This window comes from Acipenser ruthenus, chromosome 25, assembly GCF_902713425.1.
Source record: "Acipenser ruthenus chromosome 25, fAciRut3.2 maternal haplotype, whole genome shotgun sequence".
In the NCBI taxonomy this organism is placed as follows: Eukaryota; Metazoa; Chordata; class Actinopteri; order Acipenseriformes; family Acipenseridae; genus Acipenser; species Acipenser ruthenus.
Genome location: NC_081213.1, coordinates 26,844,288 through 26,864,567, shown reverse-complemented (window position 1 = coordinate 26,864,567; position 20,280 = coordinate 26,844,288). Strand labels below are relative to the sequence as shown.

General features: G+C 38.7%; 1 protein-coding gene across 14 annotated transcripts in view; it reads left to right on the top strand.

The window, feature by feature from the left end:
• LOC117412450 (ERC protein 2) overlaps positions 1–20,280 on the top strand; it is a 256,504-nt gene that overhangs the window by 13,333 nt on the left and 222,891 nt on the right. For 9 of the 14 annotated variants that reach the window (XM_058999907.1, XM_058999904.1, XM_058999902.1 and 6 more), the window contains exons 3-4: positions 11,849–11,872; positions 12,755–13,171. In XM_058999907.1, coding sequence (XP_058855890.1) covers positions 11,849–11,872; positions 12,755–13,171 — 441 coding nt within the window. The remainder of the gene's footprint in view (positions 1–11,848; positions 11,873–12,754; positions 13,172–20,280) is intronic. The other 5 variants (XM_058999908.1, XM_058999903.1, XM_058999898.1 and 2 more) reach the window with 1 other exon arrangement.

The window sequence follows — 20,280 nt, the reverse complement described above, 5'->3', positions numbered from 1 at the left end:
CCAAAAGCAAACTATTTATGAGCGGTGTTTGCATGGAAAGGGTCGATGCTTATAATATTTCAGTTCGGGTCTCAAGTGTCTTATTAAATGCATCACGCCCAGGGTTTATCGTTCAGCTGTTCCTGGCACCACTACCTCTTTATTGCTTCTTAGCTGGGGCTGTGAAGCATTTACCACATTGCCTGTAAGACCTGCCTGAGTGAATGTCTGTTTCTGAGGCTCGTTCATAAGCAGCAATGGTAGCGGAGACATCTGTAGAAATGTAAATATTGTTTTGAGATGTTTAGGTTTAGCATCGCATGGCATGTTCATTTTATCTGTCTCTTTTGCTTCTCCATATTATTGCTGGTGTTACTGCTAATCTGTAGCTGCCTCCTGTAAAGAGAAATAAGCAATTGAATAAAAATATCTGGTTTGAGATCTGCAACGTTTTGTTACAAAAATTTGTATCAATGTTTGTATTAAATTAGAAAAGTAAAGGTACTGACTGCACATTAATGGTCCTGATAAAGGGATCTTTGGGTTTCAAGGGTTGGGTTTACAGAATGAAAGTCATGTTTATCTACGTGTAACTTTTCTGTATGCAGGCTTTTTTTAACATGTTTCATGGTCAAGGCCGAGACTGTCAAATAACAGCTTTAAAAAACAAACAAACCAAGACAATTTGAGATGGAAGCCCTTCACCGTTTGGAATTTAAGTTAAATTGTAAATGCTGACATTTTGACCTAAACACTTTTCAGACAGCTTGAATACAGAGTGAACATGTCTTTTGAAACTTCAGTTGGTCTCGTTCAATTTGTCTTCATCAGTGTTGGCTTAGTGTAGGTTAATGTCTTTTTTAATTGCTTTGGGTATTAGCCCGGAGACGCAAGTATTCTCCATCACGTCTGTCATCACATCATTTCTTCACCTAGATCATTGGGGTATTTCTTTTTTTAATGAAGCCTTTTTTGACTGTCCTAATGCCCTATTTTGAAAGGCGAAATTTCAGATAGATACAAATCCTTTATAATAGAGCTTCTAGTTTGTCTTTTCGGTTGTATTTTGTCAAAGGACAATAATGCTGTATTGTCCTATTACAGCACATAACCAAAATATACAGTATTTGAAATGTTTGACACATTAAGAACTTTCTTTGGGAATATTGAATTTCTGTTGCAGTGAATCTAAAAATAATATTGTAAAATGTTACATATAAACAAGCGCCTTGCATAAATTGATTGAATGCACTGTGACAATTGGGATTTTCAAGTGCATTACATACACAGTTAATGCCACCTTTTCTCCAATACAGAAAGCCAAGGGGCTACAACAGTTGGAAGCAGTCACAAACATACAGCCACACACCATATATACCCTCATTTAAAGAGGCAGGTGGCTGACATTGTTTTTAAGAAATAAAAAGTACACTCCCTGAAGGATGATCTTTTGCACTGGTACCAGAACTGAACCCTGACCTGAAATCAAAACCCAAGTTTCAATCAGAGTTTGCAGTTGGATCACAGGTTTATCGAAGGACTGTAGCAATCCATTGTGTTGTCTGTTGGTATTCACAATACAGCATTATATTTTGCCTTTTCCTGTAGTTCTGTCATGAACCAAGTTAGGTACATTCACGATTTTGATTCATAAATAATAATAAATACAAACATTAATCCCATCCTTCAAGTTTGTACGGACATGAGCTGAACAAGCTCATCCCAGTGCAAGACCGGAATGTAAAGTTTATTTTAGGTTTGAGTTAGGACTACGGAGTTTGAACTAGTGGGGTTCCCGTAGTTAAACCAGGCACAGATCCTAATAATACTGTCAGTGAATTAGAGAATCAGACAGTGAGGGAGAATTTGCATTTAGGCATTACATGCATGCTAGTGCACCTGTTTACTGTGCTCCTCCTGATAGAGAAATACATGAACCAGTGTCCATCACTACAAGTACTGTACTGGGAAGATTGCACTGTTACACCAGCTCACTCACTGCAATAGTGTTTACTTGGATTTTGCTCTTGCAGCTAAGTGAGCAGGCTGTGTGTGTGTGTGTGTGTGTGTCTGTGTGTGTGTGTGCGTGTCCCACTAACCTCAGGGCGGAAATGGATTTTTTCCCATTTGTATTAGAGTAAGGGAATCCACTTACCTCTATAGGCTGGGGCAAGCCATTCCCCTGGGTCATTGAAGAATACTCCCACTACTCTCAATGTATAAGATCATACAGGCCTGCCACGAACAAGCAGCGTTTCAGAGGATGTTGCACATTGATGTTTCCCTTTTTCTTTTTGTAAAAGTACTTGTATGTAAGACGTGTGAGATACTGTATGTATACATGGATGTGTGCCTCTGCTGTACATGTAGTCAGTAGCTGTGTCATACAGTAGGGATGAGTGAGACTATCAGGAGTGGGGCATACAGTCCTTATTCACTTTGTCTGTACAATAGTAAGCCCTGATGGGGATACTGATACTGGAGTAGGAAAGTTACTTCATTGTTTAGCCCTTTGGCTTCTATCCAGACTGACAGAACTTGTGAAATAGTATCAATTGACACAGTAAACTGCAGTCAGTTCAGTGTTGGGGGCAGTTGTACAATTTTATAATATGCATAATTACTCTTAAGGCTACTTGACCCCTTTGTGTAATACTATTATTTGTTTATTTAGCAGACACCTTTATCCAAGGCGACTTGCAGAGACTAGGGTGTGTGAACTATGCATCAGCTGCAGAGTCACTTACAACTGCGTCTCACCTGAAACACGGAGCACAAGGAAGTTAAATGACTTGCTCAGGGTCACATAATGAGTCAGTGGCTGAGGTGGGATTTGAACCGGGGACCTTCTGGTTACAAGCCCTTTTCTTTAACCACCAGACCACACAGCCTTCTACAAAATCATATCGCAAAAGTCTACTGGAAGCTACAACAGTAGTACAGTATTTCATTTTGAAATGTGAGATTTTTCAATTTCTGTCAAAAGTATATGGAAAACTACAAGCGGTATGTAGTTCAATATGTTAACCACTGGACCTCACAATACCTCTGAATACATGTCAGGCATTTGAATACAAACTATGTATGTCTGGCAGGAGCCACCCTTAGGAGTTTTACATGACAGAAAATGTATGACAAATTATTCTATGTATTGAAATAAATAGTTCCCATTTTTCATCATGTGTAAGCAGACTTACCTAAAAAATAAACAAAGACGAAGGCAATATTATTAAGAACCTAGATGGATTCCTTGATTGTTATAACCTTTCCAATTTATCAGCCATGTGGCAATCTGGGTTTAATCACGTGAAAGAAATTGCTACTGCCAGAGAGCTAGCTTTCCTTATCGATCTTGTTCCCCACATCTGCAGTACCGGATGCACTGAATACGATCATCTATTTGATACATGTTTTTCAGGAGCTGTTTAAAGGGAATTACAAACTGGTGCAGCCAGTCAGTCTCTGCCAGCTCAGGTGCCCATGACGAGAATCTATTTTGTGAAGAGCTGCCTGTTTTTGGTTTTGTTTTCTCAGTGGATGTGGACTTTTTTTTTTTTAGGCTCATTATTGCAGTTTGTCATCTTTTATTTATTCATTACATTTTTTTTTTCCAGAGTTTCAGCTGCAGACCCACTTACCGCTAATGGCACCCAAGTGCTCCTCTGTATAAGTGCGCTCTATGAACCCACTTGCTATGAAATGCAGATGAGCAATGCTTTTATTTTTACTCTTGTCTTATGTAAGTGCATTATCTGTTGATTTTGGTTCCTGTGACCATGAATTAAAAAAAAAAAAAAAAAGACCCATCTTGGGGGGGATCTAATTCCTAAGGGTTCCATGTTAGAGGGTTTCCTCTTTACCGAACCCTAACCCTAACTCTGTATGCCACGAGCACTCATAGAGGAGTATTGGATGAGCGTGTGTGTATGTGTTCGGGTGTTATAAGTGATTATAAACAAGTTATTAATTATGCTTTTAACAATTCTAGAATATGGTTAGAAATAATAAGACTATTATTATACACTTTTGCCATTGTTTTTTTGTTGCTGTTGTCTGTTATAACAGAGATAGTCTGTCTGCTTGTCTTTTCAGATCTGCTTGTGTTCCTGTCTCGCCAGTTGTATGGGGTGGCTTTGCTTTTGCAATGCAGTTATTATACACTATTGACATTGTTTTTTTTATTTTTGCTGTTGCTTATAATCACTTATCTGGATACCTAAACTGAAGTGTTACTGCTTCAACAGCATACAGTACACTGCTGTACCTTTGTCCTAGCAGTAGTGGATGAATAGATCTGTAGTTGGTGCTGTATAACCCTTGCTTTATTGTTTAAGGGGATCTTTGCAGCTGTTAGTGTTGTAGTTGCACTGGTGCTGGGGATGCTAATGTAATTATTGAAATGTAGGACATGCACACAGCGGTTCTGTCTATTAGCCTACTTCTTTTTTTCTGTCTGTTTCTATGGTGAGTTTGTAATGTAGTTTCAATTTGAATGTGTATTCGGGGCTGTCTGTGGGTGGTTACCTTTTGTTGAATGCAGCAAATACATCGTTTTTAAGTATGTAATGCTGTGGATGAGCCCTGCTTAATTGCAGTAGAAATGCCAGCAAAGTGCTGGAAATGGAAGCGCCCGTGTAAAGTGAGCCCGGCAGGTATCTGTGTGGGTGGGTGTCACGCAAGCCCCCAATCTGTCTGTGTCGGCTGGCTGACGAAGCGCTGATTAAGAGGGGGTTCCCGTCCGAGGACACACAGTGAGACCTGCTGCCAGTCAGTCCGTGCCTCCAAAGACAAAATGCCTGTAGCGGGTACTGTACGCATTACAGAACGGGAAAGGGAAAATCCAGGGGGTGTGCGCCTTCATCAATTTGAACGGAAAGTAATGAAAAAAATTCAGTTATCAGAAAATAGGATTTTAGGACTTTCACATTGTTGAAGTTTCAGATAATTGAATTATGCTGCAAAGCATCTTCTGTAATGGTGCCTTACACTGCGATTTCTGATAAAACCTATTTGCATCATGTTGACAGCTTTATTTTACACATGTATATTACTGCAGCTATTTCTGATGGTCTCTTGTGAGCTGTTCCATTAACATTTTCCCTGCCAGGTGAATAGAACACCACTCCCCCTGCTGTGCCACAGTAACATTGCACTGTAGGCACCAAATAACATTTAATATAATTGAAGAGAAAATAACTTCTGGAGTGTTTTTCTGTTGCATTCAAATGAAGCCTTCTAAAAGTTTACCATATTAAAAGCATTGCAAAGTGTAATAAAACATAGTGAAAACATGGTGAAGAATAGGTAAGCATTGTAAAGAATAGCGAGGTATGGTAAAGCATATTAATAAACATGGAAACCCAGGGTAAACTGTGGTAAATGCAGAGTATAACCATGAGAAAAGCATGGTAAAACTGCAGAAAAACCTTTATAAGGGAACCAGTAATAAACAGTGTGTTGTAAAATTAATTAATTTTTGTTAAAGTCGGATTCTTGGCAAATCTTGCTCACTGAGCAATCACTTTTGCATTTACAGTTTTTAATTTTTAATTTACTGAATTCAAATATTCATAATATTCCAGTGATCAATGGGATAAAAGATTGACCTCTATTAACAAGAAAGTAAATACTCCCAGCTTGAATTGGGCTGTCCTTGTCCTCGTCCTTGTCCTCGTCCTTTTCCTTTTTTGGTTGTCTTGAAAGTAAAAGGGCTCAAGAACATTCCTTTCCAAATGTAATTGGAACCTATCTTGCACATCAGCATCGCAATAAGCAAAAGGGGGAAATGAAAGGAAATAATTGTCATTTTGAAACACCTTGGCAAGGAGGCAGTGGACTTTTAGGGGGTTTAATATAAGAATTAATTGCTATATTTTATCCCACGTCTGATTACACATGGCCTGAAATAGCATTTGATACAAACACACAGTCGGTGTATTTCGTACACCTATGTTTCTGCGCACTATAATCAGTGCAATTTCTTTCTTTTATTTGCTTCAGTGAAAAATGAAAGTGGAAATACAGTGACGGGTCCGGAGCAGTGAGACAGCCTTTTCCTTTTCTACTTGATTGCACATTGTTTTTAAGTTCTATGCGCAGTGCTTTGTGATGGTGGCCCACTATGAAAGGCGTTATATAAAACAAAGATTGATGGATTTGTGAGTGACAAAAAACAAGATTACTTTTTTTTTTTGGACACAATGGCTGTAAAGTTTGCTGAACCAGATGAAAACGTGCTAATGGTTTTACTTTTGAATCGGTTGTTTGCAGACGGCTATGCATAGACAGAACTTGTAGAAAGAAGGACGGTGCACAGTCACCGGTAACAAAGCACAGGATCTTCTGTACATCCAGCATGTAACATTACTATCAATAAATAACTACTCCCTACAGGAACATAGTCGTCTCCTAAAGTTGTAACAGATGTTGGCATTTGTAGTGATACTGCATAGCAATATAAATATAACCTGGATGTGAACAGCAGCAGCAGGAATGGGATAGTTAGAGGAGACCACTGAGGGGAATTTACATTTAAATGTCACCTTTTGCTTAGTCATTAAAGGACCAGAAGGCAGAATAATAATGTGCGATTGCCAGTCCCCATAGCGCTACCATCTGTGTTTCAGCGTGGTAGCAGGGAGGACGAGGGCAGAGTGACTGATAAAATAACTCAATTACCCAACCAAGAGTGCTGTGCTCTCCACAGCACAGCCAGCCCCACTCATGACTCCCCTTCCTAGTAATGACAATTGCAGTGCATGTTTTCACTCTGTTGACTGTTCTCAAAGAGTACGTGACCATTCCCCAATGGTCACGTTAATAAAAATGGTGTCTAGAGTTTGCAAGAGTTTCCAAGTTTGGTTCCTCGGATAATCAAATGATCTGCGTGCTAAAACGCGGATGTAGTTTGACTGGAGCTGTAAGTGACGAGCTGTAAGCTGCTGTGTAATACTCAGGACACATGAGAGCCCAGTTTACTTTTTTAGTTTAAAATGTTCTATTAATTTAAAAAAATAATAATCATAAACAATTAAAAAAATAAACGTATGTGGATGTCTGTATTTCAAAGTCTCAAAGTGTTCTCTTAAATACCAGAGACATCAGATGAAAGCCTTTGAAACTATTAGATCTGCCAAGGTTAACATCAGAGGTCCTGCAGTAGGTCATGAGGGGGACTACAAGGGGAAACCCTTTAAAGTTGCTTGCTTTTGGTTAGACAACTACTGTACTGTACATACTGTAGAGATCCATGAGAATGACTTGCGATGCAACTTTCATTTTAGAGCAAAGACCTTGATACATCTTGCTCTTTGTTTTCCATTTACAAGCTGTGTGTGTGTGTGCTCGTGTGCGTGTGCGTGCGTGTGTGTGCGCGTGTGTGTGTTAGGGTAACTAACTGGTAATATATTATACATTGTCCATCCTTTTATCAGTGTGCAAAAACTACATACAGTAAGTGAGACCTGCTGGTTCAAAACAGCAGAATGTCTGTGGATCCTATCTCGGTGCTCACCCATCCCTACAGATGGGATTTGTGCCAGCGGTTAACATCTGCCCTCCAGCTCAAGGAAGGCAGGTCATGTGGCTGGTACAGTGCAGGTGCTCCATTCAGACTGAGTTCCTCCCATCTGTTTATGTATCAATGTCCAGGTAGCGGACTGTAGCAGCTGGTATTTGAATTTCACAGGGTAGTATTTTAATGGCTCATTATTGTCTGTTTTCAGTATGTCTGCTGTTGTTTTAGATCATTAAAATAGAAAATGGTAATCTAGAGTTAAAGCAACAGTTGCAGTGGTTTGAAATCTGCAGCTTTTAAATGTTTATTGTAAGTGACACCGCCCTCTTTATCAGTATGTGGGTGTAGTTCCCCTTTTGGTTTTGTGTTAAAAGCTAGTGTAAGGTTCGCGTCTTCCAGAACTTTGCAGGCCAGTCATAACGCCCAAGTAAAAAAAAAAAAAAAAAAAAAAAAAGGCTCAAATGTTACAGCTGAGTTTCCATGCTGTTGAGCAAGTTTATTAACCCGACTAAACTCCGAGAGATTAATACAAAAAACAAAATCACTGTGACAATATTGTGACTATGAAAAAGGCTTTTTTAAATTTTTTATTTGCAGTAAAGTAGATTTTGGTTTGTATTGCTTTATTTGCAGTCATGTCACAGCCCTGCCATTTAGAAACCCTGCATTATTTTGGCAGATGTTACCCTTGAGGTGTGCCCTACCCTCTTTATCATTGTGTCAAGCTGCTCTTTCAGTGTGGCGCTTCCTCGGAGCAGCGTGTAAAATAAAGCTCTGCTTTGCTGGAGCAGAACCCTCCGCTTCTAGCCATGCGTGAAAAACCATGGAGAGTGGCAGCTCTAGAGAGCCGTCTGACAGCTCGATGATTGCGAGGCAGCTCTGATAGATTGACTGCCTGTGAGTGTGCAGCGCTGTCGTTGCCGCGCAGATCCTCCTTATCATCCTGATTAGTCTCGCTGCATGGGTTTGATTTTAGTAATGAGGAAAATTAAGCTGCTCATTAACCTCCTGAATTTGAAACAAGAACTACTCTTAATCAAAAACCTTTGCTGGCGTACAGTGGGTCGTTGTAATTTAATACTGTAAATAGTAGTAAAACGTCTAACCAATCTGAAAGGCATATAGGAGGCAAGGAGTGTGTACACTGGGGCCAAGACAACTGCCTTGAATTTTCACCAAACTGTTCCTGTAAGAGCGAGATTAAAGGATAGATCGACACGATCAGTGTGTAAGGGTCACGCATTTTCAAAGAGGTCCCTTAAATTAGATACCTGCTGTAGTATTAAGCTTTATACAAAGTATCACTGATCTGTTTTCATTTCAAAGTGTGCTTTAAAAAAAAAAAGTATTTGTTCTCTCTTTATTTTGTCTCCTCTGTTCAATAAGGTTTGTAGTTCAAATGCATGTACAATACACAGAAGATATAATTAAGTTGACCATATGGCTCCGTGTTCAGTGGGACAGTTTGGAATAGTTCAGGCTTTGCAACTCGCAACCCAATGCATTCTGGTACATTTGACCTGTCTCAAGTACCATTCTTACCTTTAAGAGAAGCAGGACTACGCTTACCAGAATGCATTGGGTTGCGAGTTGAAAAGCCTGAACTATCCCAAACTGTCCCGCTGAACACTGAGCCATATAGTCACCTTAGATATAATGAAGAATGTAATTCAAATACATACATTTTTTGGTTGCTGTTGTTTCATGCTATCTTTGCTATAGTGCTGAAGATGAATTTGTTTTAAATAAGTCATACAGTAAATGTGCAGTGTTAACTTATACAGGGAGGAGATTGTTGGTACGGTATTCAGCAGCAGCCCATTTACACAACACTGGAGCAGTAAAGATGTTCTGGAGATGGTGTACTGCCATCTACTGGGTTATTTAAGCCACCACAACAGTACGAGTTTGTTGCCATCTCATTTCTAAAAGTTTAAGGGAGAGGCGGGTAAAGGGTTAAAACGGTTATGTAAACTTCACAAATCTCAAAAGGTGGGAGAAAGGCAAAGATCCAACAAAGCAAGCGATTTTCTTTGGTGTGATCATAACTCATTTAATTTAAAACCCATAAAGGTCATGTAATGCCACTGTGATTGGTGGTATTTTTGAACAGTGACTCTGAACCTGCAAATACAGTACAGACACCAGCCACTACCTAGGATGAAATATAGAAATCTATTAGAATTTATGACAGGAGCTAGGCTGCAATCCAACTACTGCAAATACTCTGTGAGCCATTGTTTAGACTGATAAATGCTGAGGGCCAAGTGGAAATTATTACTGAGGAACAACAGAGTTGAAATGCCACTGGAACAAAGAGGGCTTGCTCCTTCTGGAAGGGACACTGGCACTGCTGAAAACAAGTGGAACTGTGTGAAAAATAAAGGCTTTCATTGCAATTTTATTAGACTTAATAACCAAGTGTGAATGGAAGAATTTAGCCTTGAAACTCTAGCCTTGACTTCAAAACCTGGGTATTTTATATCAGAAAAAGGGTTTAGGCTATAAATAGTATTTTATGAAGTTTATAATGGTGGTCGACCTTTTCCCTTTTATTTGGGTTGACGGCATCATGTTAGAAGTTTAACCCTTTTTGTCGTAGATACCTTTAGCTGTAGATTTGTGAATATGCATTATATGACCGTGTTATTTTAGACTATTAACTCTTTCAACTGTGCAGACCTGTATACACTGACATTTCCTTTTCATTGTAAGACACTCTGTAATTAGTTAACCCAGGGTTATCATGCTGGGAATGTAATACGGCAGGGATTGTGCTGTATTTGTGGTGCTGCTACGGTATTATCACAGCTGTTGAAGTACAGCAGGGAATCAAACTCAAAAGCAGACGATGAGGTTCACATGTTCAGAAACTATCCTCTTTAGTATAGTCACTGTTCTTGAAACAACAGCTACCCCATTGCAAGGGAATCCAGGATAAAAAAAAGGCTGACCAGACTTGACAATGGTGCAAATAATAATAATAATAATAATAATAATAATAATAATAATAATAATAATAATAATAATAATAATATGTGACAAGTTCTAGCATGGAAGGGCCACAAGTCTTATTTCAAAATCCTGTTGAGGAGGGTCCTGTACAGCAGTTCTGTGTCCGATCAGTATTCCTGGGGTTGAGCTGTGATACATACACGCCAGTATATCAATTATAACAGTGCTTCAGCCTGGAGCACCCCCTACGCATAGCACTACAGCACAACTGATTGGATTATATTTAGTGGTTTTCAATAGCTAGAGTTCATGACCCTTGCCAGCACACTAAGAGCTACCATAAATAAGGATACTTGGGATAATTGTAGGTCTGTCAAAGGGGAGTCGATTTTGATTCAATCAAAAATTGGGAGTAACATTATGTACAGTTCCTGTTTTGTTTAATGATGCTAGTTATAAATACATTACTGTATTTATGTATTTCTCTATTACTTACTACTGCATATAAATTAAATACACAGGAAAGTATCATTGGTTTCAAAAAGGTTTATTGGCAGACTACTTCGGCTGACTATGTTTGTAAGTGACCTGAAAGCCAGTTTTGTAATGCACTGTAGGTGGTGGTATTTCAATAGCCAACTGCATTTGTCATTTTGTTTTTTAGCATCACCTCTCTCAAGTGCCCATTATCAGTCCCCAGGAGGTGGCTCTGATCTGTTGAAGACTGTATAATTGCAGGTTTTAGCAGGCAGGAGTTCATTTGACTTTTATTTAAATTTTATAGAGGATATGCAGTGCACCACTTAAGCTTTAAAAGCATTGGTATATTTAGTCTGTTATCTGTAATATTTGTGAAGGTTTGACATTCACCCCCTTTCTACCACAAAAACACAAAACAAATTATTATTATTATTATTATTATTATTATTATTATTATTATTATTATTATTATTATTATTATTATATACCGGTATGTCCATTTCAAAAGGTTTATATTCTAAATATAATATGAATGAAAGTGACTTTGTTTTGTATGAATCTGTTTTTATAAGGGTTTTCCATATAAAATGATCTTTTAAAATGTATATTTTCGTAGCATAAATATATCAATGCTGGCTCAATTAAACAAGAAAACATTTAGAATAAATTGTGTTTCTTAACTATTCAATACCTTTCAAGGTTCTGTCATTTGTTTCCTCAATTACCGTGCAATGTTGGAACATAAAAAATAAATAAAACTCATTGGTGGCTGAGGGTTGCCATCCAGTATTGTTTTCAGTATTGCCGATTTTAAAATGATCTGCATTGTTATGCTTCCATGTATTCTGTTTTCTGCTTGCTTCTTTGCCCTCACTTTGTTTGATTTTGGTCCATTTTGTCATTTGCCATGCTGTGCAGCCATTGGATCCGAGAAGAACTAAGGTTTGTCCTATGTTTGCAACCAGTCGGTGTGCGAAACATAACTCTGTGGTAGTGTGCAGTCTGCCTTTAGTTTGGAAGATTCTTGTATTCTTTACCTTAACTACGTCCTCAATTGAGTACCTTGCCTATGTGCTACAGCTCTGCTAAAATTCTGATTGAATCCAGACCTCTGCTATTTGTTTTGTTTACCACACAAAACAGTTGCAAGGCTGTCATTTTCAGCAAATACTGTGTGCAACGAGCACCCTGAGTGTAACATGCAAGGATGCTTGGGTTACATCTCTTGTCTAGTGTACTTTCCTAGCTAAAACACCAAAGTATACAGTAGTATATAAAATACTTAAAACAAGTGTACTGCACCTCTATTACTATTTGAAGGAAAAGAATACTGAAGCATGTATTGTGTACCTGTTAATAGTGTGCATGTTGTTGCTGACAGATTGGTGTCCTAGTGATGGTTTTTCGACAGCTCACATATTTTTGACCACGCTGCTCCGGATTTCAAAAGTAGAACTTTGAATTTGAAATGTTCTGTGTTTTAGTGTTTTGACACATGTCTTCCGTGTGTACTCTGTTCTTCTGTATGTCTGTCTGAATTTCACTATTTATTTTCCATCAGTCAGTGGATGGAAGGTCTAAAGATCTTAAAGCTGGTAACATAGGCTTTGGATGGCCATAAAGGCATATACAGTAGAGATGTGGATTCCAAGACGTTGGTTCATGTCTGTTCTGTACTGAAGCCAAAATAAATATTTTCTGAATGAATGTTACTAATTTGACTAACACTGGACAGTGATTTAGGGAAGTTTGGTTGTGCACCCAAACCCCTATATATTAAAAAAGTGTTGTTTTTTTTTGTTTGTTTGTTTTTTAAACTTGTAGCATCTCCACGTGACAATCCAAGCTCTGCAAGATGAACTGAGAACCCAAAGGGACCTGAACCACCTTCTGCAGCAGGAGAGTGGCAGCAGGATCGCGGATCATTTCACCATCGAGTTGACAGAGGAGAACTTCCGGCGGCTGCAGGCGGAACACGACCGACAGGCCAAGGAGCTCTTCCTCTTACGAAAGACCCTGGAGGAGATGGAGCTCCGAATCGAAACGCAGAAGCAAACGCTTAACGCCAGGGACGAGTCGATCAAGAAGCTGCTGGAAATGTTGCAGAGCAAAGGCTTGCCTTCCAGGTCCATGGAGGACGACAACGAAAGAATCCGTAGGGTGGGCGAGGCCGAATCGCAGGTCAATCACCTGGAGGTGATCTTGGACCAGAAAGAGAAGGAGAACATCCACCTCCGAGAGGTTCGTACCGCTGCCTGTAGAGTAACAATGTGAATAGCAGCTCTCCCTCCTCTAGTAAAATACATTGTGCAGGATTTCTGTAGATTTCTTTCACTTCCTTATTTCTTCATTTTCTCCAGCCATTTTCTGCATGTTTGCTCTATCGCATCACCTCCAACCATCTGCTTTGGGTGCTTTATACTTTAATATGTTGGTAGCAGGAGTCTCCAACCCTGGTCCTGGAGAGCTACTGGGTCTTCTGGTTTTCGTTTCAACCGAGCTCTCACTTACTTAATTGCACCAATTATTGGCTTAATTAGTCAGGCCTAACAGGTGTTCCAGATCTTTATCCATTGATGACATAGACCCCTATAAAATCTGAGGATTTGGGGCTCTCCAGGACCATGGTTGGAGACCCCTGGTCAACTGGAACACCTTTTAGTCGGGATGCCCAATACCAGAAGCCATTGCTTCGAGAGCAGCTTGGTACAGGGTTGAAATATCTAAGTGATCTTAACTGATGCATTCTTCTTGTTGATTCACTTCATATCATTTTCACATTTGATTATCTCATCCTGCTCACTCAATGTGGTATTTCCTACAACCACTAGGGGCAGAGTGTTGCAGAGGGGACAGGTTAGTGGTTACACTCTGGTGTACCTTTACCTCATTTAGTCGAAAGGAGTGCTTCAGACGTAAACGGGGTGTGACGACTGAAACAGAAAATGAAACAAGGTGAATCTAAAGAAGAACTGTACATGGGTTAAGGTAGCTCTAATATTACTCTGCATAGCTGTACCACATTTTCAGTCAGTCATTTGTGATATAGCTGTAGTGCAAAGTTAGGTGGCTCTCAAGCCTAGAATGTTCTGTGCTACAGTACATTGGTCTGCTTTTCCCCACAAGTGCACCAAAAATTGATTGTTAAAACCATGTCAATCTTTCAGGGTTTAATATGCTATCTCTAGCATGGTTGTTCTCTGTCTGATGTGCTCATTTTGGACAACACTGACTGAAGCTGCTGCTTCAATCTGTGACACTGCTCTGTGGTGAGAGTCAGGTTCTGTAAGCTGCATGCTATATACTCAGCAGCAGCAAGTACAATACTGCAGGTACAGCGATGGACAACTGTTTTCCATCCGCCTATACAATTAACTCATTTTGCTTCATAAAGTCGAATGAAAGCTCCTTAATAATGTTACGTTAACATATTGCATTACATACCGGTTTGTAGTTTTCAATATACTTGCCGAAAACCCAAACACAAATTGAAAAAAGGGGACAGTATGGCTTTTGCGTTATCATTTTGTAGTTTCTATGATTACATGATGTTAAATATAAAATATCTAAATTATGCTATTAGTTTTTTTTTCTTTTTTATTATGTCTGAATCCTAAAATTCTAGGTGATGCAAAACTTTAGACCTCAGCTGTGTAAAGAAGTCATCTGAATGAGGATATCTTTTAAATAGCTTCTCTGTAGTGTCTTGCAGGTGGGGAGGTCGGGGTTATAGGACACAACAGTATCAGTGAGTTTGCCCACAATAAGCAGAGCAGACAGAGACTATCCTACCAGAGTTAGGCATGAACGTGACACATACAGTACTGATTTGCCTTAGAAAGGACAGTAGAAAATGATACAGAATGCTTGCAAGTGGCAAATTAATCCTGCATAAACGTTCCCTTTAAGACAGCACTGCGTTCCCTGTCTTTATCACAGCACTGGGTTAATGCTGTTTGAGTAATGATGGTAGCTATTACTCATGCTTTTAAAAAAATAAATATAAAAAAAGTATTTTTTCTGTGAAGTTTGGTCAATTAATTTAATCTAATGCTCTGGAGGTAGACATGAGAAGCATTAACTTATTAAGTTTGAAGCAAGGACTTTTTTTTTTAGTAAAGAGATGAATGCACAGTGTTGAGTATTGGGTACAAAATAATCTTAAAAAGCAACAAGGTCTCATACAAGATAAACATAAAATAAAAAGTGCTGTGTAAGTCCTGGCTATCGCGTTACCAGGAACTATATAAACACAGTAGACAGTTGGCGATTATGATTTTTGCTAACAAGTGGCTTTTATAAAGGAGGAATATAACACCATGCCAATTTATCCAAGTGCTAATAACCATCATCATTTACCTTGGGAGTGGAGGGGTAAAAAGAAACCATTTTCAATTAAAAGGTGCTGTTTCCCATTAATATAATTAACTCCAGAGGAAATTAACTGTGCCATTTCCCATTCTTCGAGTCATCACTTTCACCTAATTGCTACGTTTGCCTTTCCCATTAAAGAAAGGTGTGTTCTATTTTAACACGACCGGCTTTTATTTATTTATTTTTTAATGATGGAAAGTGTTTTCATATTAAATCTCAACTGGTAACTAAAACCCATTTTTCTCCCTAAGATCTTTCTTTCTTTCTTTCTTTCTTTCTTCATCCTAATTATTAAACACATCCTCAGCAGTTTACTGCTCTACAAAAGGCTCTGTGTCTGAGTGTAGACAATTGTTGTGTTTGTAGAAGCTTTGGTTTGTCATGGTTTCCAGACAAACACTAGATGGCAGTATTACTGTATTTAAAAGGTGCTTGAAGATACATGAAAGTAACATAGATGTAGTGCAATACATGACAGAAACCAAATAACTGGATTGGACTAGTAAATATTAAAGAAGAGAGTAACCAGAATAGCCAGGGCATGCTTATTTAATAACTTTATACTTTTTTTTTTTTTTTTGAAGAGGGTTTTTTTTTCTGGTTCATTTGATTTTTGTCTGTTCTTAGTTGTCTTTTTAATAGCTTTATTGGCAATTGAAATTACTTAAAGTCATTGTGCAATATTCAAAGGTACTATATGTGGCTGTATTCATTTCCCAAAATGGCCTCTATCCTTTCTCCACTAGATCAGGCCAGAAAGTGATGGATATTTTTTCCTAGTGATGCCAGCATTATTTAAAATACTTTGCTAAGAAGTGTCCAGGAGCTGGATGGTAAGAACAGAGGTACCTATTATACAATCAAAATTAAGAATTTAATAAAAAAGAAAAAAAAAGAAAAACCTGTTGACCAATGAGACCCTGTATTCTTTTTTTTTTCCATGACTGTGAAATCTTTACTTGTTCACATGAACAAGTGCTGCTAGTGCCATAGAGCTTCATATAGATATATATTGTGTGTCCTTGTTTCTCTGGACTGTTTAGTTTCTTTGAGATAAGTATTTAAAAATGTCCGCTATTGAATTCCTACCTTGGGGCACAAATTCCGAAGCTAACAGGCTCCATGTGGTGTTCTTCACAGTGCTCTTTGTGATGTCATTGTTCCTGCGCAGAGGGGCGGGGTTAATACTGGGGGGGAACCATCTAAGAATCTTGCATCATGGAAGAATCCATAGGATCCATTCCTTTTACCTTCAACATATATAAAGAGGGTAACAAGTTAACCTTCTACTAGGGTTTGACAATGGCTGACAGTTCAGCTCTACACAATTGGCTGAGACCTACTGAAGGTTAGCATCTTGGATATCAGTCACTGATGTAGCATAACATTACCAGGCATTCCTACCATTTGAATGTTTCATGCTGCATATCATTTTGTTCATGTAAATGCTAAGGAGAGACAAAAGTCATAATGCAGCCTGAACGCAACCTAATAAAAACAAACAAACAGAAAAGAAACTGTAATACTTCACAACCACATTATTCTGCTATTTTGACATTTTACTGAGGATGAGAAGCAATTGAACTTTGAAATATTTTGACTTAGAAGTCAGTTACTGCTATGATGTGTGATGGTGACATCACCACAGTGCAGCTGACTCAGATTAAACCCTAATGATAACTGCAGTGTCAATAGCTCTGTGGATTGATGGTGGGCATGGTTCCACACGCATCACGAGTTGAGAATGTCAACACATGCTCCCCCACTGACTGCAGAACCCACACATTTTAATCTACATTTTAAAATGTGCCGTGCTCGAGTACTAGTCTTAGAAATCCACACCACGGATGAGTTTATAATGTGCATCTGAACCTCAGAGGCTACTTTTATGGGAAGATGGGCTTTCGAACAGTAAGAACAGAGCATGCGCTATGATCCCCCTGGTACCGGAAAATAAAGTTAAGAGTTTGGGGTCTGCTGGGCCTTTAACAATTATGTATAGTGTGGATCACGAAAGCCCATTCCTGGCGGTGGAGTAAACTTGATATTTCCACTGCAAGCCAGGGGACATCCGCGTTAGATTTTTATTTCATCTGCATATCAAAGGATGTTGAGTGTTGTTAAAGTAAACATTTAACTTTGTTAGCTGTCAAAAAATGTAAGAAAACATCAGGGAATATTGTGTTTTTTTATCACGCTGGAATCTACCGCAGATGTTGAGCATTAGGTTATTATTATTTATATATTTATTTTAAACACACACACACAGATTACATATGTGCTTTGTTCTAAATGAATGTTAAAATGCCACTTTGATTACTTTATCGTGGTTCAAAAGGGGGATCATAAGCAGGAGGGTACATCGAAGCCAAAGATATAGAGATTGTGAATGCTGCTTTATCAGCAGCATTCATCTGAAGCACCCTCACATTTTTTTTTGTAGCAGATTAGCAGCAACGCTCATTATGCCAGCGTTCTTTCTCTAAACAGCCGCCACACACACACTGTACATAAACACTTGCACATCATTTTATTTTGGCTTCAGATAAGAAAGAAAGTAAGCAGACGGACTGTTTTCATTTTTTTAATCAATGACCAGTGGTTTTGTAGCAGGGGCTTAATTGTAAGCAGCCTGTACAAAAGATGCATGGTGTGTCTACTTTTATCTACAGAGCATGAGGATTTCAGCTGCATTCTCATTGCCAAAGGGAATGTTTAGTAACACTCCTTAAAGTTTTGGGAATAGTGCCCTGTGTGTCCGCATAAGTGCAGAAAACCATGATGCGCATTAGCCCATTGGACAAGGATATGTTCAAAGTGAACAGTCTTGCTTGGTTTTTGCAGGGCACTGAATGGTGCAGCCATATTAGGACGATTAGTGCCTCTCCCTTCATTTGTCTCTGCCAGATGACAAATATTAGTCTAATGCATAACCAAAAGGGGTCTTTCCATCTAACTCAGCCCGCCTCACCTTATTAAGGATTTTCTTTTTTCATTGTATGTTTTGAAATATGACTTGTTTGGAATTTGTCCGAATACAAAAGATACCTTTCAGTGTAATTTTTTGCAGCTAACAGTAAAAACGGTAGTGTGGGCATTTTAAGTTGAAGTTATAGGTGTGGAAGACTTAGCTTTTTTGGCAACCATTCCAGACATGAAAAAGTAGTCATTAATGATTGTGCCTGGGAGAACTATAATTACTTTTAATGCAGGGTGTTTAGCCACACTGTGGTTATGGCCCATCAGTATTCTTGCCAAGGTGCTCCGTTACAGATTGTACAGTATAGTCTTTGTTTTACATCAACTGTTTAAAAAAAAAAAAAAAAAAAAAAAAACGCTTACAAATTAAGGTGTGCATTTCACATTTGCAATAAAAATTAATTGGATTTTGTAAAAAACAAAAAAAAACAAAAAAAAAAAAACTTCATTCTATATGGTAATGGTACACTACCATGTGATGTATTTCTGCTGGTGTATTTGTTGATCACATTGCAAAACTCAAGGAATGCAGAGAATGAAGGAGCAACGTATGCAGTTCGGCATAATATTGTGCTCTATTTTTGTTCCACATGATTCCACGGATATTTTGCAGCCCAGGAGAAGATCAGTCAGAAGAGACAGCTGACCATGTGAATTAGCATTTTAGGACCTGTCTCGAATTTTTACTAACCCACACATACTTGATATTTTTAAAAGTCTGTCACGCAAAGCTAATTGCTAAATTTTATCTGAGTTTTTATTTAAGATTCCACATTTCCAAATGCTCCTTCTTCATGTAAACCAGTTGTCTCTTGCTTTTTGTTTTGTCTGCAGAGTGCTGTACAGTACGTACACATTAACTAGGCAGTTCTTACTACTAATACTAGGGAAGAGTATGTTTGCAGTTATTATTGCACAGATGTTAAACCTCTCCCTCTTTCATCAGGAAGGAGCATGATGCTTAAAGACATGGCAGGCCATTGAGTTACTGGGTTTGGGTAATTGGCACCACGCTGTATGTATAGTATCGTGCTCTTAAATACAACAGACCACATTTTATGTGAAAACCTAGTGTTCGGGTAGCAGTTATGCAGCCATCTTTTTTTATTTTTTATTTAAAGAAAGCTATTCATTTGACTAACCTTTCAAGTAGTTTTTTTTAAAGTCTTTGAACGAGGATGTGTTCATGGATGGATGTGTATATCCTGATGTAATGTTTACTGCTTAACGAGTATCTTTAGCAGCTGCAGTTAGTATCCCTATTTGTGCAATAGAAGTGAACATTAAAGGCCGGTTGCTACTAGTGCCAAAAATGGCCAAGGTAATTGGAGCACTGTTTATCGCAGACAGGTTTGTGGTTAATAGTCACTGCACATAACTTCTCTCTGTCTGTTGTAAACTCAGCTCCGTCCAGGTTTTCTTCTTCATTGCAAAAAAACTTTAATTGTGGATGCCATTTAAATGTTGAGGTTTAGCACCTGTTTTGAAACGCTGTACGGCTGATTAGAAGCAGCTGCAAGATCGGTCTGGCTAATTATTTATTTGTGAAGCATTTTCTTTCATGGCGCCCAGGTCCAGATCCCCTTTAAATCAATGGCAGTTTTTGGAAAATGATCACAAATGTATCTGTTTTGTGGACTGAAAACCATATTGCGTGCTGCCTTCAAATTCAGTAGGGTTAGCAGCACTGACGCTTCAGTAACCCTGGCCCAGAAACTCACAGGCTGGGTTTTATCCACAGAAGGAAGAGCAGGCTGTGGCATGAGCGATTATTGGAGTGTTCTGTAAAGCAGACATCTGTGCAGCTAACCTTCTATAGTCTGCGTAATGCAGAATTCAGTGCAGCTAACCTGCTGTAGCGTGCGTAACGCAGACATCTGCAGCTAACATGCTATAGAGTGCATAAAAAAGTTTAAAAGACACAAAGCACTATCCCCCCCCCCCCCCTTTTTTTAAAGCTTTTGCAGTAAAGGGAAGCACGCCTTTAAATCTGTGCA